This window comes from Nycticebus coucang, chromosome 7 (assembly GCF_027406575.1).
Source record: "Nycticebus coucang isolate mNycCou1 chromosome 7, mNycCou1.pri, whole genome shotgun sequence".
Classification (NCBI taxonomy): Eukaryota; Metazoa; Chordata; class Mammalia; order Primates; family Lorisidae; genus Nycticebus; species Nycticebus coucang.
In genome coordinates, this window is record NC_069786.1 from 72,429,812 (window position 1) to 72,452,035 (window position 22,224).

At 35.5% G+C, this 22,224-nt stretch overlaps 1 protein-coding gene across 3 annotated transcripts in view; it reads right to left on the reverse strand.

The window, feature by feature from the left end:
• LNPK (lunapark, ER junction formation factor) overlaps positions 1 to 9,205 on the reverse strand; it is an 87,991-nt gene extending 78,786 nt beyond the window's left edge. For all 3 annotated transcript variants that reach the window (XM_053597721.1, XM_053597723.1, XM_053597722.1), the window contains exons 1-4: positions 9,067 to 9,205; positions 3,248 to 3,336; positions 1,743 to 1,784; positions 836 to 1,023 (exon numbers count right to left, since the gene is read on the reverse strand). In XM_053597721.1, coding sequence (XP_053453696.1) covers positions 836 to 1,023; positions 1,743 to 1,784; positions 3,248 to 3,274 — 257 coding nt within the window. In that variant the 5' untranslated portion in view covers positions 3,275 to 3,336; positions 9,067 to 9,205. The remainder of the gene's footprint in view (positions 1 to 835; positions 1,024 to 1,742; positions 1,785 to 3,247; positions 3,337 to 9,066) is intronic.
• Positions 9,206 to 22,224: the final 13,019 nt, after the last annotated feature.

The window sequence follows — 22,224 nt, forward strand, 5'->3', positions numbered from 1 at the left end:
GGGAGGGAGGGGGGAGGATGGGTAGAGGGAGGGTGATAGGTGGGATTATACCTGCGGTGCATCTTACAAGGGTACATGTGAAACTCAGTAAATGTAGAATATAAATGTCTTAACACAATAACTAAGAAAATGCCAGGAAGGCTATATTAACCAGTGTGATGAAAATGTGTCAAACTGTTCATAAAACCAATGTATGGTGCCCCATAATTGCATTAATGTACACAGCTATGATTTAAAATTAATTGAAAAAAAGATATTTTTTTAACTTCAAAATAAGATAATGTGCAGTGTGCATAGGAATTTGTTCATAGTTTGTTTTTGTTTTTTTAAACTATAGTCCAGCCCTCCAACGGTCTGAGGGACAGTGAATTGGACCCCCGTTTAAAAAGTTTGAGGACGCCTGCTAGCAATGCCTAAAATGAGGGGAAGACAGCTGGGATGAATGGAGTATATTCAGAAGCATTTGAGCAATTATTCTTTTGGTTTAACAAACCCTCCCCCAATTGCCATTACTCCCCACTCCATGCCCAATGCCCTTAAGGATGCACAGTCATCTATTAGAAAATCACAAAATATTGCCATATTCAGCCATTATTACTAAGATTACCAGATGATATTCCTCAGGTATGTTAAATTATAAATAGAAGTTTAAAATAATTGTTCCACTATTTTAAAGAAATTTTTTCAAACTGCAAAAATTCTGTTCGATTTATTTAATCTAAGACATTATCATTTAATAATAAAAAGAGCTTGAATATATTATGTAAATTTAAATATATTTTCAAACTATCTTATCAGAAAAGAGAAAAGTTAACAAAAAGAATAATTTACTTACATCAGTGGAAAAGCAAAAAATGGGAGTGTCATGGCAAGTCTTGCTGTAAATTCATCAGGAAGATACCACAAGTATACAATTAAACATGTAAACAGATAGAGAACTGAAGAATAAAGAATTAATCTTCCAACCCATAATTTTTGTAATCTCTGATTTTTTTCCCTAAATTCTTCCAATGCTTGAATTTCCTGTTAAGAGAAAATTATTCCATTATTACTAAATCTCAAACTTCATAAAAAATTAAAATAGTAAAAAAATTAATATGACAGAAAAGTTATATTTAAGACAGAGCCCTTAAAATTCAATAAAATATAATGTCCTGTTTGAAACAAAGCATAATATGAAAACAAAAACTAAAGAATAGAGTTAAAAATTTTTAGCACCTATTCTCACAAATCACTTTTGACAATGCAAAATTTAATACTGTTTTTAACCTACCAAATTGGCAAAGATTGGAGGAATTAAATTGGCATTGTAAATAATCATTAAGTCAAACAAGTATTAATTTTCCCTATATACAGGCCTATAAAAAGAAAAATCAAACAATATAAAACAGAATTAATTAAATTAAAACAGGGACCCACAGTAGATTAACTCTCTATTCATTACTCTCAGCATTCCCAGGAAATAACCAGTTTTGATGTTAGAAAATATAAAAAGCTGTGAAAACTATTACAGACCATTTTATAATTTATTTTATCCTATTGCTTACATTCATTTACACCATACTGTAAAACTAATTTCATCTTAAGAGGGTCTTGTTACTTGATAACAGACTTAAGTCACTGATAGACTTTTGATTTTTTGAGATCATGTAACATACCAGATCTGGTCTCCAAAATAATACTTACTAAAGTAATATTTACTAATTACTTAAATTAAAATACCTTATAGACAAAGAACATACCTTATCTATACTTTCTAGAACTTCTACAGTTGAAGGTTTTGTCTGTTATGGAAGTAAAAATAAGAGACAGAATTAAAACTTATTACAGCAAACTTACAAATATTTTGGTTTCTATAATCATAAAAAACCACTTTAATTCAAAATTAAGTTTTTTCAAATGTTTTCAAGCAATATGTATTCCTATTTACATATAACTAAAATTGATTTAAGAATTGTAATTAAAAACAGAACTATATAAGAGTAAAACAGCATTTTTCCTACTTAATTTTAATCCTAGGACTTTCAATTTCTAGCTCAACTTTTACCATTCTTCACCTCAATTGAACAAACCTTTATAAAGAGAAACAAATTTTCCTTCAAGAAAAATTTTCTTAGATTATCTAAAGAATTTACAGACTAACGATGGTCTGATATGCTATTGCTAAAAGTTCACTTAGGACTCTGGAGGTCAAAATCAATAAGCCACCTTTATTGTGAATTCCTAAAGTACTTTTTGAAGATCAGATTTTAAAAGGGCATCTAGAATATCTCATTACAACAAAGCTTACTTGTCAAAGTTATTTTTTATACACCCAGAATAAAAGCCAGCCAAAATGGTCATGTAACACTTGAGAAAATATTTACCAATTACATATTCAACAATCCAAGAGGGTAATAAATACCAACTCATTGTAGTTCCCATAAGAGTTGTTAACACTGGGCTAAACCACATGAAATTGCCAATATTCAACTACTTTGACTTATAAAAATGGCAATTTCATATAGTTCGACCTAGTAAGACAAAGGAAGAAGAGAAAAATTTGATCCTCATGCAGATTATCATAAGCTCATAAGAAGGGAGTGATTATAACACCAGTCAAAAGCAAGGCTGTTCTAGCAAGAGTACAAAAACTACAGTATGTACCAAATATAGTTAGACTCGATTACTATGGTAATTAGAAGTCAAAAAATAAACAGTTTGTCCCAGGCTACTTTATCTCTCTACCTGCCCAGGTAAAGCTAAACCACCCCAGAAGAATGGCATGTATGTCCCTCCTAGGAAGTGGTGGATGGACCAATCCTGACTTCCCAACCCTTTAAATCCCTGTCTGCCATAGCCCATGTGTGGATTTCTCCATAGTCAGGAATCTCACCCCAAAATCCCTGTCTGCCATAGCCCATGTGTGGATTTCTCCGTAGTCAGGAATCTCACCTCACCTGTACCCCAGGTGGAATGAAGGCCACTATTAAATTTGCAATACTCAAGTTACATTTGACTTCTACAATTACAAGGGGTGCCCAACATGAATTGTATTTAACTTTTGTTATCAGTATTTATAGAGTAGTACAAATTTAGCATAGTTTTTTCTTTTCTTAAAATGACTATATATTTTTTGGCAACCTTGGTAGAATTAAAGATAATATCAAACAACTATTCAAGGCTATACCACAAAAGAGATTTTCACAAATATCTTTACATGACATTTTTATGTTAGATTTAAGAACTAGAAAGAAAAGTAACTTACCCTCCATCGAGAAAATAATCCACCCATCTTTTATTTGAAGAAAGTGGGTACAATAATAAATATCATCAATTGTCCAAAGGTATTCACAACTAGAAATAAAGCACGAATTTTTACATTTTAGGTTAAACACACAGCATACGCACTATAAAACTGTTGCAATACTACCTAAAAATACTATAAAATGTTAATTTCTTTGGACTCTACTTATATGAAATACATATTCAGGCCGTCGTTTAGACAGAGTCCACCAGAACATATTTGAAAGTGAAATAAAGCTGGAAAAACTTCTAAATAACAAAGCATGTTAGAGGTGTATATTCATACTACTGTGTGATTTTCTGTTCTTGAAGGCAGGTTCTTATGTTGTTCTTGGACCAAAAGTTTCACTACTTTCACTACTTTCATTCTACATACTCAAATATAACTGTATCATTCTCTCCCAACTAAACTAGTTGCTTGGAATTAGGAATGTTCTGCAGTGTTTACACTAACATCACCTTACAAGTAATAAAAGAAAGCTAACTGAGTTTTGAATAAAAAAATAAGGATTATAAGGTTACCTGTGACCTTGAGAAAATTAATGATTCTGAGCCTTAATTGTCTTTTCTGTATATTACAGTTAATAGTACCATCACTTTTTCAAAGAACAGTCTTTATTATTGCTATTTCATAGATAAGAAAACTAAAGGAAAAGAGGGTTTAGTGACTCCCAATAGCTTGAAAGAAACATGGCCTAAAGCCCCTTTATGTTCTGGGACTTCTGGTCTTTATTAGTAAACACTACTGTTCAATACCCAAACAAACAATTCTTTCTGAAATTTTGTCTGAATTCCTCAAGATAGTTGGCCTTCATTTCAGCTAGCTGTATAGCCCCTTCTTTTAGTTGTGTTTCTGTGACTCTCAAGTGTTTTACATACTCAGCAATATATTCTAAATCAATTTATCAATAAATAATTACATAAATTTTTATTTTTTAAGTTGAAATGGCAAAAGTATACTTTCATACTGACTTTTTTTTTTTTACCAGATTACATTTACTTACTAATGTGTGAAACTATTTCGTTTCCACAAAAAAAAAAAAGTTATTCTAGGCTATACTCCTCACATTTTTTAACCATCAATGTAATCACAAAATAATACCAGTATCAAGTAAGAACACATCCACTTTGTAACACCATTTATATATTGGAATTAGCATGAGATGCACCTATCTTGAAGTTACTTGGAAAAGTAACAAAGAACCTAATTATAAAATACATTCACTTCTCAACCTTCCTAATGCCGCGATGTATTTTCATTGTTACAAAGGGGTTGCGATCCACAGATTGAGAACTGCTGACTTAGAAAGTGATTTTTAAGGACAGAAAACCTGTAATCTGTCCTGAAAAATTCTGAAGTTTATAAACAGAATGAATATTACAAAGTCACATTTAAGTTGCAATCTAAATATTAGTAATCATTTAGTATTTTCTCAGTATTCAAATTTCTAAAATGTGGGTTGTCGGAAATCCAGTAATTTTAATGATTTCTATCTGAGTCAGGATATTAAATAAATCTAAAGTCTTCTTGAGATGGTAAAAACAATCATCAAGAAAGGTGGAGGGGCAGATTCACAGGAACCACTTGTTATTCTCAAAGTGTACATCATTCCACTATTTTAGAACTAGTTTATGGTGTGTAGCACAATGTTGTGTGTACATCTGACCTGCACATTTTGTTAGTTAGAATTATATCCCTCCAGGTTGAAGTGAAGTTTGTAGCCATCACTGTAACTGTGATAATTTTTAATATTTGAAATTAGTGGAAACAACAACATCAGTTAAATGCTTGATAAGTATTTCATTTCTAGCAGGTCCTAAAACAAATGCATAAAAATTATTATGAAAATAATTTTATGGTTGGGGGTGACCACAATATGAAGAACTATATTAAAGGGTCCCGGCATTAGGAAGGTTGAAAACCACTGATTTAGACACTACTATCCCTCCATTTTACAAATGAGAAATCTGAGGCTGGAGAAGTAAAAAGATTCAGTAAATAAAGTCCCAAAGACATTAAGCAGCAGAGACAGACATAACATTTTAGTTTCAATTTTTTTTTTTAAAGCACCCAGTTATCCCCAATAAAATAAAAACAGAAATAAAGTCTGCTTTATATAGATTAGGCTGAAATATTTATTTGTAAAATAAATGAAAGAACCTCTAACATTCTCAAATAGTTGATAAACAGAACTACTGAAATAGAAAGTAATAAACACAAGAGACAGTGTTAGTACAGCGTATCATGTAGCCCAATTCCTTTGATTAAATTTGAATGCTTGATTCTGCATTACAAAGAAGTCAAATAATTTGCCCAAATCATGTAGCTCCAGCTAGGGACAGAACTGGTACTGGAAGTCTGTAAGCACAGCCTTTGTTTACTGCATATCACTTTAAAATAAGTACATGTAGTAATGTGAAATATATGCCTAGTATCACAATTATAATTTTGACCCTAACTACCTGCCCGGAGAATTGTTTTGGTATTAATGAAACAATCTCTTGCTTAGCCTCTAAAACCTCTGAAGCAGGGAGTTGTTTGTGGTTTTAAATCTGGTCTCTAAAACATCAGAGTGACAGTCATTAAATGCCATATCCATGCTTTCAGGTTCATAATTAAACATTGTCCCAGCATTTTTTCCATCAAATCCTGATAATAAAGAAATTGATTTACCATAAAGCATGTGTAATGGGTGGTACTCTCCAACAGGCATGAAAAAACATAACAAAATTAAACAATCAAATCAAATATTTCTCTATAACTTTAATTTCTCTGTTTTAAGATCAGATTGATATAAATATAACTTTAATTTCATACTTCTATACTCAACCACTGGCTTTCTGCTTTACATCTCAACATCAATTCCTGTCGCCATCACTTACTATGAAATCTTAGACAAATATGTTACTGTTTGTTACTCAGTTTCCCCATCCTCAAAAGACAAATTGTTAAGGAGCCTCTTAAGTGTTTAAAGGCTGGGCGGTGCCTGTGGCTCAAAGGGGTAGGGTGCCATGGCGGGTTCAAACCCAATCCCAGCCAGAAACTGCAAAAAAAAAAAAAAAATGTTGAAAGGCTTAAATGACATAATGGATTCTAATAGTTAATTGCTCTATACAAATTAACTTTTTACTTCTGTGGTCCTATTTTCTAATCCATCTTGGCTTCCTTTCAAACACATGGAAAATACATGGGAACCAAATGCCGTAGCATTTCCTTCTGAAGCATAAATCAATTTGCTTGCCCTTGGTGGATAGATAGTTCAACATCAAGTGGCTTGTATCTAAAAACTCTTCCATGAACATATACAGAGTGTCTTTTTCCACTCTGATATCACAATGGGACTTGTCATGACCTTAACAGCTGGGTGCTGCTGGCCAGGCATGGTGGACCATGCCTGTAATTCTAGCACTCTGGGAGGTGGAGGCTGGCGGATTGCTTGAGTTCACAAGTTCAAGACCAGCCTGAGCAAAAGCAAATCCCCTCTCTACTAAAAATAAAAAACTGAGGCAAGAGAATCGCTTGAGCCCGAGTTGGAGGTTGCTGTGAGCTATGACGCAACAGCACTCTACCACCCTCCCCCCAAAAAAGAGCTGGGTGCATTTAAATATGTTTGTCAATGAACAGTAATGCCTACCATATTATTTGAATGTTTTCTACTAACTAACACTCAGGTTTGGGTGTCAGAACTTAAAACCTTATAAAACATTTTTTTCATAAATTTTCAGCTCACTTCAAGTCACATTAAAATAATGGAAATGTGTCAAACGGTCTATGAAACCAGTGTATGGTGCCCCATGATCACATTAATGTACACAGCTATGATTTAATAAAAAAAAAAAAAAAAAGTAAAATGGAGAAAAATAGACCTGGATTCAAAATATGATTCAGCCAAACACTAGTTATGTGATCTTGGGAAAATTTCTTAAACTCTCTAAGTCTCAGTCATTGCATTTGTAAAATAGTAAAAATATTTACACTTCATAGAATTGTGTGCATTAAATGAAATCATGTATTGCTTGGCACAGTGTCTAACACAAAGTACTTAATAAGTTGCAGCCTTTCCTCTACCAGAAAACTCACGTAGTACTTATATGGAACATATCCCTTTCCAACTTCTTACAAAGCACCTATTTTATAATTTTTCAATTGAAAAATAAAATTGTAGTTTATATTTTTACTGAAATCACATTGCTCTCATTTTCTCTAGCATTAAAAAATAAAGCAAATTATTCTGAACTCCTACATTAAGATATCTTGTAGACCTTTAGAGAAAAAACAAAGGAAGTTAGTTTTACTTTATCAAGTTCCAAACTTAAGTATAAACCATTTAATCACCATCAACAATAACTCCATAACATATTGTACTATACAACTTAAGGTTAAAGGTGATTTGTTCTAGAACTTTTAAATGAAAGGCAATTCAGAAATATCCCAAACCACATTTATTGCCCTCCCCAAAAAAATAGTAAAAAGAAGAACACTTCTTAAAGCACTTTAAATAGGTAGCAATTAAGTGCTTCCCTTCATGGCAAGTCAATTTTCATTCTCAACTATCGGAAAACATGACTATTTGGTTAGTAAAATTTCTATATGAAATCATACCTTTTTGATAGCCATATGACTTCTGCCTTTTTAATATTCTTTCTAGTTAATAATATGTAAACACTATATAAAGTTACAAAAGCATTACTGAGCTGATCTCCATAAGTTGACAGAGAATGTTAAAATTCTAATTTTAAATGCACCACTCTTGTTTTAAAAAATGTGCTCAAAATCAACTTGGTCTTCCTAATAAAGAACTATGTGGGCTGAGGACAAGAGATTATCGTTCCTTGCCAGTTTGAACATATTCCTTAAACAGTTTACTCACACCCACCAAACCGCTGTTGAACTGGGCCAATTTTGTCAACGGTAACACCTAGGCCACAGAGAAAGGAGAAAGTAGATACTAAGCACCTCAAACAAGAGACCAGGTGGGAAAAGCAGAACAGTTAAAACGGAGTGCCTCACACGTCTTGCTTGGTACTGTCACAGCAACATCATCAAAACTGAGTTCACCAATCCTAACTCTAGTCGCAATTACAACATTAAAGATAAAACTAGGTATTGATATAGTTCAGACTGCTTTTCTTCATCCGCTACGCCCACGACACTGGGCATCTTCGCCCTTCCCCTCCACCCTTCACACCGCCCACCATTCCTCAAATAAGGACAATGGTTGTAGAGCTGCGTCTCTAAGTAGCACAATCCACGCCCACACGCCAGAGCCGAGCAGCATGACACTGACAGTTTTCAACCCTTCTGTTCTTCCCAATTCTCGGTGCCTCCACACAACTGAGAAAACGAAGAGATGTACAGAACACTCAAAGCGGATAGTTTAGCGTAGGATCTGCTAGGTTGGGACTCAACCATTTGCCTCCGCACAGGTGGGCCAGAGAGCTGGGGCTCAAGTCAGTCACCACCCAGAATCTCCGAGAACAGAACTAAGGAAGCCACCAGCCTTTGCGGGAGGCCGAACGGAATCTCCAGAGCTCCAGAACCACCTCTAACACAGTGCTGGGAAATCACGGCGACTAGGCGGCGAGCCTGGGCCAGCACGCTCCATAACCGGAGTCTGACCGGCCGCCGCCGCAGAGTTCTTAGGCCACTTGGCATGGGGCGAGGGCACCTGAGAGAGGCAAGCGGGGGAACCCAGGGGCAATTTCCCCAGGGGGGAAGCTCAGAGCACTTCCCAATACACCTCCCTCCTCCCCCAATTGCCCTCATCTTGAGTGCTCTACCTGTGAGAAGCCGGCACAGCCCGGCCCTGGCGTCCGCCCCTGCCAGCCTCGGCCGCCGCCGCGCAGCCTAGCTCTGGAGCAGGCAGCAGCCGCCACTGACAGAGCGTAGGGCCCGGCCAGCGCCTTCCCAACAAACCCCGCGCTCCCGCCGCCCGCCTATTGGCGCCGCGGACGGCGCGCGCCGCTCCCCCGTCACGTGACTGCGAGCGGGGCGGGCAGTTAGGGCGAACAGGCCTGGGGGTTGGCCTGAGGACTTCTGTCCCTGTGGGCTGTGCTGATCTTTGTCGCGTCCCGGGGGTGGGGGGGGGGTCATCCCATTGAGCACGATTCTTACGGTTATTTCTTACTCTCTCCCTCTGCCTCCTTTTCTTTTAATGCCTGTTCTGGAAAGTCTCGCTGGAGAAAGAAAACCCCAAAACTGCACCTGGTGGTCCCAGACTGCCGAGAGAAAAGAGTGGGGAAGACAAAGGTTGAGGAGGTGAAGAGGGTGGAGATAGATGCGTCTGGAGAAGGGAGTGCGTCCTGAAGAGTCCTGGATCACCTGCCATCCAGCGGGCAGCAGAGCTAGTTAAGACTGCACAGATTAGAAGAGGCCAATTCCCAAACAAGCCAGTGGAGAAAATTCAGCCTGGATCTCAGGAATGCTGGAAGTTTTTGTCACTCAAGGACGTCAAAAAGGGTCCCTTGGTGACCGCACGCTTACCTCACAAGCTTCAAACGCCAAACGATGTTGGTTTCAAAGCTGCGCATAACAACGTAAGCTGAGTTTTCAGTCTTAAAACTCTTAACCTCAAGAACACTTTCCAGAGGTCCTGATACGTGGGCCCATGAAAAACCACCTAGGGTAGATCTGAGATTTAAAATATTGCCAATGATGTTAAGTTTCCTAGTGAACTGAAAAAGACAAATACTAAATAACAAACGATATTTGAACTTAAAATACTGTTGGAGATGTACACGTGGTAGCGTGGATAAGGGTAGGGAAACTTAAGTGAAAGTTTTATCATGTTTTACCCCGTGACATATTTTATCACATGTGTCAACATTTTTCATGAGTTTGTTTCTATTAATACTTTAGCTGCATGCACACATAAAGTAAAAAGTTCCTGAGAGTTTTAAAGACTATAAAAGTTTTTAAATGCTGTGCTTAAACTTTGACAACACAAACAGGTAAAGTAAGAAAAACTGAGCATAGTATCTTGTTGGCAAGAATAATTTTTTTATGATAGAAGCTACCAGATAATTCACTGTTGCAGTTCCTTGCCTTAAATGCTAAACTCTTTAGATATAGCTCTGTAAAGTTGACAGGATGAAGGGAATGGAACTAAAGTTTAATGTGTCACTGTGGATTATGAACTTCACAAATGTGGAAGAAAATGTACAGAAACATTTCGCCTGTTTTAATATGGAAATTTAACCATTTTGTTTTTCAACTCTTGTTTCAAAGTATTAAAGTCCTATGCAACTATGTAAGCATTTTACCCCCAGGAAGATGTCCCCTTCCTAAGAGATCCAGAAAAAATGATTTTCCACTTGCTAATGATTTGTCCTCTAGTTTTAATTGAGCCATCAATGTCTATGGTAAAGAAAGGGAAAAACAGGAGTCAGGCAGACAGAACGAGCTAGATGCAAGAGATTCCAGAAACCTAATTTTGAATTAAAATTCCCTAGGGAATTGTTCTAGGAAAAAGAGAGATTGGACCTAGCAAGGAGAAGGAGAGAAACATTTAATCATTAATATTTTAATCCTTCTGACAACCTTGTAAGAGGAGTGTCATTTTTCAAATGAGAAAAGTGGAAAGACTGTATACATTGTTGAAGTTAACACTAAACCACTGCTTCCTTTATACCATGTATCAAGAAGAGTTTATCAAGCAAATAAAGTTAGGGAACTATATTACAAGCAGAGAAATCAACTTATGCACTGTGTGGCTGGACTACAGGTTACTGCTGATTCCAAAGGCCCTGTTTAAGTGTTGAGGATACAGAAATAAATAAAAACAACTCTTCTAGAGCTGCTGAAATTAGTGGAAGAAACCTTAAAAAAAAAGAAAAACACAATACAGAGTAAATAGTTCTGTGATTGAAGCTAATATTTAAGGTATTAGAAAATGATAAGGCAGAAGGGATGTGGGAAAGTCAATGAAGGTGCTGCTTGAGCAGAGTCTTAAGTATCAAGAGTTATCCCCTACTAATCCTAAAATTGTCCTAGGATAGAGTCTAAAAAAGTGAAATTAGAAGAACACTGGAAAATACTTTGAGAGAGGAAACAAACCACTGTAGTCAATGGAATTCTGAGTGCTCTAATTAAATAACTTGAACTTAACCTAGGTGCTATACGAACTTAACAGTAGAGGCATTCATTGATCTGATAGGTTAGGGAAAGCATTCTTGAGGAAGTTGCACTGAAATGGAGATCTGAAGGATGGGAAACTGAAAAAGGAAGCAAGAGGGAATATCTTGTGTAAAGGGCTTTTGTCAGTGGGGAGAACACTGCAAGCCTGAAGGGACTGAAAGGAGGCCATGATGGCTGGAGCACAGATTGCAAAAAAAAAGCTGCATTATGAAGCTAGAGACCCAACTAAGCTGGGTATTAATAGCTATATTAAGAACCCTTAATATTTTTCTGAAAAGCAAAAAGAAGAGAATATTTGACCTGATCAGATCTGTGTTTTGAAAGGATCATTCCAAGTGTAGGGTGAAAATGCAAGCAGCGCCAGCATTAGACCAATTAGACCCATGAGGAGTGGTTAGTGTTGGTAGGAGTTCATGTGGATTAAGGTAGGGACAGGTGATGGAGACAAGTAGGGGAAATGGAACAAAGTAGGAAGTAAAATGGAGGTCATAGTGATGGATTCAGATATAATAGGGTGGGATGGGGACTGAAGAAAAGAGAGAAGTCCAGTGATTGAGGATTTCTAGCAGGCCTAGTGGGTGGCTAGTAATGCTATCACTAAGAAATGGGGATGCTGAAAGAGAGGCAGGCTTGCAGAAGAGGGTGACTTTAATTTGAACAGTCTGAATTTAAGTGTTTGGGGGACTTCAAGGGCAGATAGAAACAGTTGGACCTATGAGTTTGCAGCACTGAGAAGTCTGAGGTGAAGAAAAAAATATAGTTTATAAACTGCTCTTTTCTGCAGGATACTTTTTTAAAATGTAAATATCTTTGTTTATTATAAGATATTTTGTTTTTAAATATATTGAGAAGAGAGAAATTAAAAAGTGAAAGTCTCCAGATCAGTTTCCCAGAAACTCTGGATAGTAGTACTACAATGCCAGAGGCTACCTGCCTGTGAGTCACTAAGGTGCTTATTAAAATGTAAACTCATGGGCCCTGCAGACAAAATCTCTAGGGATAGAAAGGTTGGGAGGAATGAAAAAAAGGAAAATGGTACCATACTAGGTAGTCCAAGACTTCACCCTTCATCTTTGACATAGGTGTCCTTAGAGTCTCCACTGGGCAGCTCAGAGAAAAGTAGGCATCTTTCTGCAGCACATTTAAATTATGTTGATCAAAAAAAGGTAAAAGAAAAAAAAGAATATACTTACTGTGCTTTGAACTTCTTTTGAAAATAATTTCGTTAATAATCTTTAAAAATTTTCATGGCACACCAGTGTGTTACAGCACATGGGTTGAAAATCACTGGTCTAGAATGTTTAAATTGAACACTGAGCACAAATGAAAAGTAGCCAGGAACTAAAGCCTTAAATGGTTCTACCAATGGGAATTTTGAGCTTGCCATAATGTCATGTTTTTCTTTAGTAAGAATTGTATAAGGTAATTAATAGGTGAGAAATGCGGCCTATTTTGATAAACATATATACCTTTCCAGTGATCATTAACAGTGATTGTAACTATATGAATAACTGCTCCAATGTGTAAAAGATGTAGATATATGTCTTTAACAATATTCAAGGGAGACAAAGAGGAAAGGAACCCAGCTCCCATGGACTAAGAAAATGAGATTGCCTGAGCACAAGTGAGTATTTCATGTTTGATGGCTTCTATGTCAGTGGTAGCTCCAATGGCAAGTGAAGAGAATCTGACATGTATGTGTGTTCAGACATCATTCAGAACATCAAATAAGTGAAAATATGCTTTAATCTCCTTGATGATTCTTAGTCTTGCTATCTTTCTAGGCTTTGTGGTTGAGGAAGTACAACCTAACAAACTTCCAAGACTTGTGTCAATCAGAATATACATGCTGGGGCCGGGTGCGATGGCTCATGCCTGTAATCTCAGCACTCTGGGAGGCCTAGGTGGGTAGATTCAAGACCAGGTAACCTTGTAATCTGTGAATGCTTCCTGGTTGACAGCTAGCAAGCAAATTGAGAACTCAGTCCTACAAGCTCATAAAACTAAATTCTGCCAACAAACTGAATGAGACTAGAAACAGATTTTCCCTTAGAGCCTCCAGGAAGGAACATAGCCTGCTGATACTCTGTTTCCTCAAAAATAAGACATCCTCAGAAAATAAGACCTACTTACAGGAATGATAAGACGTCCCCTGAAAATAAGACCTAGTGCATCTTTGGAAGCACACCTTAAAATAAGACACTGTCTTATTTTTGGGGAAGGGGGTACTATTGCAATCTAATAAAACCTAAAGCAGAGAACTAGCTGAGCCATTCTGTCCCTGAGTTTCTGACCTATATAATTGTAAAATAATAAATGGGTATCATTTTATACTGCAAAATTGATGGTGATATGTTATGGCAGGAAAAGAAAACTAACACCTGCCTTATTAAGCAAAAATATTTTGGGTAGCTCATCAGTTAGTCTTTTACTCTAAACAGACTGATTCCAAGAAGGTCACACTTCTCAAATCCTGTGGTTGAGATTTTCACCTTTTAGAGTCTGAACTAAAATGCACATGCTATATATCTAAGGAGGTGGCACTTGAAGGTGGTGTTGGCTATGTCTTGAAGGTGGGTTTGGTAGACAAGCTAGATACTGCTTGGGAAAGAGGGACAAGAAACAGAGGAAAGGCACAGCACCAAAAGCCAAGAGCATGGAGTGCCGCAGAATGAGTCGTGTGGCTCTTTAGCCTCTGTTTGCTCACTTCAGATTTGGACTCATATATCACACTCTCCTGAAGCAAATGTGTGCTGAATGTGGTTCCAAGGTCTGATAAAAAATAAAAACAGGAAAATAAAATCTATACTTCTATAAAATAACTCAGAACATATACAATGCATCTTGATATTGACATTTCTCAAGCCTAACATTAAAGATTTCTGTTATCATAAGTAGTGCATAATTCTGAAGACCATTTATGTCTAAAAGGCATGATGTTAAAAAAAAAAAGTAGAACACAAGGTAGACCTGTTTCAAAACTCTATGTAAGCTCTACCTAGTTATCAAAAAAAGAATAACATTTCCTTATAATTAAAAAAAAAATTCCTCATTCTGAAAAAAATACATTTAAGCTAAACAGATTAAGAAAATATATTCTTGACTTGGTGCCAAATCACTTCAAAATGTGGCATTCTAATGCCTCCTAAGAAATAAATGATACAGATGACAAATCAAGTAGCTGGTAGAACTTGAGTCTTCTCTAGTATGCATGTAAAGCTTACACATGAAACAAGGAAGATGTAGCTTTAGCTAATTCATACTAAGATTTACTGTTAATAGGAGTGATAAGAGTACATAGTGTTTCACAAAGCATAAAATATGGAAGACAGGTTCCCTGCCCTGAGGAGCTTAGTAAAACATGTCCAGTCAGTAGCTAACAGGAAAAATATTAAGTCACCATGATTTATAGAGTGGTCACCAGTGGAAGACTGGGTACATGAAAGACGCCTTATAAGGAAAGAATAGGAAAATGCCTGGGCTTTGGAAAAATATCTTATTGCAAAAGCTTGAGGGAAGAATGAAAAAGATGACAGAACAAAGTTCAAAGAAATGATGAAAGAGGAAAAACTGAAGGGAAAGATGGAGAAAAAGATTCAGGCTCTTTTGGAACATAAACCAATATATAAATTATAGAATGTCAGGGTGATTTGTTTAATAAACTTCTGAAATTAGACAACTGGAAATTATTATAACTATATAGTTCATTTCTTATAAAACTTAAGAGGTAGTTTTCCCAATTAATAAACACTATACTAAATTTCTTGCTCAAGACACATATTCCATCTATAACATATGTACATATAAATGGTATTTCATACCGATCTATATACAGCTGAATTGTAAATAACTTTAAAAGTTTAAGAATTTTTTAAACTATAAAAGGAACTTCACTTTAGAAGATATATTCAAAAGCAATAGATATATACACGTTATAGAAAAGTCCCAATGCTGTAGCAATGCTGAAATCAGACCCAATATTTCCCTACAAGATGAAGATCAGCTTTTTGGACAGTATATTCATGTCTATCATCTCCAGGCTGTACCTCTTGGACACAGAGGTGCTTCTCTTTAGTCCTGAAATTGATCACACTTGGAAAGTTGGCTATCCCAATAATTTGCCTATTTTAATAGTATTATATTATGTATTAATTGTCTTAATGAGTTTTGAATGTTCTTTATATATTCTGAATACTAGATCTTTTTCAGATGTGATTTTCAAATATTTTTCTTAGTCTGTGGCTTATCTATAAATTCATTTAAACATTGTCTTTCAAATAGCAAAAGTTCTTACCTCTAATGAAGTGGATTTATCCTTTTCTTTCTTTTATGGGTTATGCCTTTGGTGTCATATCTAAGAAGTATCTACCTAGCACAAAATCGCAAACATTTCCTCCTACGTTTTCATATACAAGTTTTGTACTTTAAAGTATTGCTTTTAGGCCTTATGGCTCATTTAGAGTTAGTGTTATATAAGGTGTGAGGCTTGCATTGAGGTTCTTTCCTTTTTGCATATGGATGTCAAACTGTTTCAGCACCATCTTTTGAAAAGATTGCCCTTTTTATTAATGCATTTATATCTTTATCAAAAATTTGAGAGTCTATTTCTGGGCTTACTACTCTTTCCTTTGAATATACAGTGTGTCCCAAAAGTTGCCATACATAGGGGAAAATGGGAAATTTTAGCTAAATATACCTTTATTACAAATATTCATTGTAAAATTTTACAAATATGCTCTATGTATTGGCCACCTCTTTTTAAGAGTTTATAATGAATATTTTGTATTCTTTTATATCTAATAAATGAGTCTGTAATTCAAAACCTACTCTCACAGCAAACTGAGACCAACTTAGCCTCATCAGTGAATTCTTTACAAATACTTAAGGAACAAATGAAATGATGCCAATATTATGTAAACTATTCCAGAATATAATGAATATTTTGTAAATAATGGTACATTTAGCTACAATTTCCCATTTTCCCCTATGTATAGCAACTTTTGGGACACCCTGTATTTTTTGTCATTTGCCACACCATCTAGACTATTAGCCATCATGGTAACTCTTGAAATAAGGTGGTCTGAGTCTTCCAACTTTGTTCCTTTTAAAAATTGTTTTGTTTTGGGGCGGCGCCTGTGGCTCAGTGAGTAGGGCACCGCGCCCATATGCCGAGGGTGGCAGGTTCAAACCCGCCCCAGCCAAACTGCAACAAAAAAAAAATAGCCGGGCGTTGTGGCGGGCGCCTGTAGTCCCAGCTGCTCAGGAGGCTGAGGCAAGAGAATCGCATAAACCCAAGAGTTAGAGGTTGCTGTGAGCCGTGTGACGCCACGGCACTCTACCCGAGGGCGGTACAGTGAGACTCTGTCTGTACAAAAAAAAAAAAAAAAATTGTTTTGTTTTGCTACAGCTGTGTTTGTTTTGTTTTTATTAAGCAGTTTACGGCTTACCTTCTCCTTTATACCTGATGAACATATTTGTACAAGTTAATAAGATGCCCTACTTTCATTTTCAACTTTTAATAAGCATGAGAGCCACTGTTAATACAAATTTTATGAATGTAAGATTGAATTTATACTTTTCTGTGATAATCTATTATTGTCTATAAATCATATTTAGCCTATAAAAATAAATAAAATTTCTTTGTATTGGTTTAAAAAATTGTTTTGGCTATCCTAGTTCTATGTAAACTAAAAAAAAAAAAAAAAACTTATCAATTTCTAGAAATAATACCTTACTAGAACTTTTATTTAGTTTGCATTGATCTATAGATTACTCTGAGGAAAACTGGTGGATTAGCAGTATTGATGCATCCAATCCATGGGTATATTTCTCTCCATTTATTTAGATCTTTGATTTTTTCCATCAACATTTTATAGTTTTCAATATACATATCTTGCATATTTTTGTTAGATTTAAATCTATTTCATATTTTGGTACTATTGTAAATTATACTGTGTTTTTAAATTCGATTTCCAAATATTTGTTGATAACATGTAGAAATAAAATTTAGATTTGACCTTTTATCCTGGAATTTTTCTAAAATTATTAGCTACAGAAGGGTTTTTGTACATTCCGTGGGGGTTTCTATGTAGAAAATCACCTAGTCTGAACAGTTTCATTTCTTCTTTTCTGAGCTGTATTTTTTTTAATTTGTTTTTCTTGCCTTGTTACATTCACTATCTGGTACACCCAAATACAATGTTGAATAGGAGTGGTAAAAGCAAACATCTTTGTCTTTCGGTCAGTCTTAGAGGAAAACATTGAGGAAACATTGTAATTTATTCAGTGTGTAGTCCCTTCTTATTCTGCAGAAAGTGTTTATCATGAATGGCCTTTGAATGTTGTCAAATGCTTTCTCTGTAACCATTGAGATCATGTAGTTTTTCTTTTTTCTTTAGTTGCTATAATGAACACAAATCTTGAACGAGACTTGTGTTCCTGAAATAAGCCCTATGTGGTTATGACATGTTATCCCCTTTATATATTATTTTATATAGTGTTGGATTCAATTTGCAAGTATTTTTCCTCCCCTTCCACAGTGGCCATGTTGACAGACACCTCTACATGAATGTTTCCAACTACACATTACTATGTCCAAAACTTTTTACATTGTTGAAAAAGTTAGAACTACCCATAGGGTTTGCAATCACAGCAGTAGAACATGTTGGTCACATCTGGTATAGAAACTAAACTACAATGATGAAGCAGTATTTGGTGTCTGGTTTATTTGTGAAGTCTTTATGTGTACGTTTCTCACTGTTTCAATTCATTCTCTATAAACTGTTACTTTTGCGGGACATGTTTCCAAGTTAAGTTGAGTTAAATTCAACAATTATTTCTGACATTCCTATTTAATTTCTATTATTTGAATCATGATCATTATTTTCATCATTATCTCTGTCTTACTTCATTTTTTCCTGCACTGGGTAATTTATAAGAAAAAACAGAAATTTATTTCCTCATAGTGCCGGAGGCTGAGAAGTCTAAGATCAAGCGTCTGGCATCATCTGGTAAGGTCCTTCTTGCTATGTCATAATATGATGGAAGGCATCACATGGGCAAGAGAAAGACAGCAAGAGGGAGCTGAAGTCATCCTTTTACAAGGAACCCACTTCTACAGTAATGAATCTATTCCCATGATAACAGCATTAATACATTCATGATATTAGTGCCCCCATGACCCAACCACTCCCATTAAGCTCCACTCCCTAATACCTCTTCATTGAAGATCAAGTTTCCAATACATGAACTTAAGGGCACACATTCAAGCACAGCAGTTCCCTTTAAAATGTAACACCAATTACTGTAACACCTCAAAATAATATGGAATGTTCTTACCTGTTTTCTAATTTATATGGAATCTATGCAAACATGGTCTTTTTGTGTTCTATGAAACAATCACAGTTTTCAAGGGCTTAAATACAATTTAAGTCAGAAAACACAATGTAGCTAATGCCTACCTTGTAAAAAAACAATTTACAAACAAAACAATATTTGTGAACTGTGTTGCCTTGGAATAAGCTACCTAGAATGTCATAAAGAGTGACCATTTTAAAAAACTATTTTGCATTTCTTTTTGAAAATCATCTCTTTGGCTGTTGTTATGGACTGAGTTGTACCCCCCTACCCCAAAATTCAGAGGTTGAAACCCTAGAAAATTGCCCATATTATATACATTGGTTTATTGATGGATAAATCACCCATGTTATATACACTGGTTTATTGATGGATATATGAAGGAATTTTGTCATTGGAACACTCTTCTAGCTGTTTCACTGTGTTGGTGGTAATTGTGGTTGGTTTGTCCCCTGAACTGCCAGACCTTCCAGGATAAGATATATCAGATAGGCTAAGGTACCTTATAATACACTGAGATGCATAAAATGCGTATCATGCACAGAACACTCATTATTTTGGTGTATGTAACCTACAAACATAGGAATTATAATAAACTCTATTTTACACATTTCCTATCCAAAAAGAAAAATATCTGAGTATATTCGTAATAGGAAAAACTTTTGATTTCACTATATGTTAATGAAAACTCAATCCACAAGTTTAAATTTTACTCATCTGAGAATTGAGAATTTTTTCCACAGACTAGCTTCTGGCTCTGTACATTGCAAACCTGTGTCCACCCCACTACCAACTATTCCCACTCTCCAGGTACCATTCACTTTATGATGGTCCTCGTGCTTTCTTAGCACAATGCCAGGTGAGTTGGAACAATAAGCCATAAGAATACCCCTAAAAGTTATTTTTATCCTGCAAAGGCTAGCAATAACCACAAGAGTGACTGTTAGCCATGTAACTATATCCCATAAGTCACCAAATAACAGATCCCCAAATCAACTACCTGGATCCCCCAAATACACAAGCAGTTACCGAAGCCACCCAACACAAGTGCAAGTATGATGGAGGAAAAGCCAGAATGGAAAGAGACAGCAATTGTTACCAATTGGAGTTGAAATATCTTATTTGGGTATATATATCTTGAGAATTAGTCTCACTCATTTTTGTGGCTGTACTGTATTATATTCGATTGAAAGGCTATATAGCATTCTTTAACTAGTCTCCTATTGATGGACATTTAGGTTGTTTCTTGGTCTTTTAAACAATGCAGTAATATATAACCATGTGCATGTGCCATCTTTTTGTGTGTCAATATACATCTGCAGCAAAAAAAATTTTTTTTTTTTTTTTGTAGAGACAGAGTCTCACTTTATGGCCCTCGGTAGAGTGCCATGGCCTCACACAGCTCACAGCAACCTCCAACTCCTGAGCTTCAGCGATTCTCCTGCCTCAGCCTCCCGAGTAGCTGGGACTACAGGCGCCCGCCACAACACCCGGCTATTTTTTGGTTGCAGTTCAGCCGGGGGCCGGGTTTGAACCCGCCACCCTCGGTATATGGGGCCAGCGCCTTACCCACTGAGCCACAGGCGCTGCCCAGCAAAAAAAAATTTTTAGAAGTAGAAATACTGGGTTAAAAGATACGTGCAATTATAATTTCAATAGATGTTACCAAATTGTCCTCCATAGAAGTTGTACAAAACTACATTTTTGCAAGGAAGATATTTCTTTCCCCATCCTGGATGACAGTATATGGTCAATTTTTTTTGATTTTTGACAATATAATAGATTTTTAAATGGCATCTCATTGTAGTTTCAATTTTTATCTTTCTAATTATGAGTAAGGCAGATCATCACTTATATATGTTCTACAGCAATATTCACTTTCAAGCTTCATTATTCAAAGAGTAGTAAATTATTATCTTCTAAATCTGACTAGATTTTCCCCCTCAACAAAAAAAAAAAAAGATCCTCCATTGAGTTTTAACTTTATCTATCATTATACCATTTAAATAAATAAATAAATAGAATACTGCACCATCTTAGAATATAAAAGTAGAGTTTTCCACCTTTTCTGTAGGAATTTTTTTAAAATTACCTTTGGGCTTATAACGAACAAGCAAAGTTTCCCTAAAATTATTTATTAATATTTGGAAGTCCCAAAATATAAAAAATTTCAATTTGAATTGTTTTTCACCATGCCATGTCAAAATGCAAAATATATACTGTATAAACCATTTAAGAAAATGTTTAGCTTTAAAACAATAGCCATGATAGTATTTTGTAATAAAAAAGTAAAGTTTTGACTTTAGAAATCTCTATTCTAATGAAAGATTATCTTTAGGGACATTCTGACTTGATTATTATGAGTAATATAAAAATGGCATAAATTTTAATGGAGTACCTGTAAATAGCATTATTATACTGTTGCTAGTATTACAACAACAGTGTAAATAAATAGTATAAATGAATATCAAAATAATACTTTTTTCTGTTTTGTGGAATTTCACTGTTAGCATTAAATTACAATCTATCGTTGCTATAGAATTTAATCTTACTAAGTAAAACATAGCACTTGAAATGTATCAAAAAGCCTTAGGACTTTTCCAGTTAGTTTGTATTGATCATGTGGCAATTACTTAGTAGCTTAAGAGTTCTAGGTACAAAATGTATTTTTAAATATCATTATTTGGGGAGGTTAGTCTTTCAACTCTCTATCCTGAATCCACTAGCCTCCCCCAGAGAAATTTCTCTCTCAAGTTATAGATAAGAGACACCAAGTAATCAGCTAGACTGGTCAGTGGAGTGAAAGATGTCACTGCCAGATCCCCTGAACACCTGAATAGTGGCGCTGACTCCTGGAATTGAAAGGGAGCTAGCGCAAGGAGTCATTTAATCCAGACTTCTCACTTCCTGCAAGGCTCTGCCTGAAATGTCTAAGACAGATGGTTTGTCCTTAAAATTCACCAGAGACAGAGATTCTACAATATTACTCTGGAGCCTTCTCTAATGTTTAATCACTATTACTGTCAGGTCGGTTTAAGCTCTTTTCTGCTAGTTTTTCCTCTGCAGACATGGAAAATAGTTGGGCAGCAACCTCTTTATAATCACCTTTCCAATACACAAAGACAGTTACCCAGGTGCCCTTCAAACTTGTTTTTTCAAAAGTATATAATTCATCTTCTCTCTGTTTTTAATACATCAGTATTTTACCTCTTTAATCATTTGGGTTACTTTATATTAAACTCTTCCCATTTATTATATAGAACTTCTAAAATGGCATTATAAAAGTTCTTTAATTGTAATGAATTTTAACTATTGTAGGGCAAAGTAGAACTACATTTACATTTATTCATGAAATAAGTACTTACTGAGTATTTGTGCCAGCAAAAAAAAAGATAGGTAAATGTCCTGCTTTCATATAATATATATCCTAGTAGAATAAATCAACA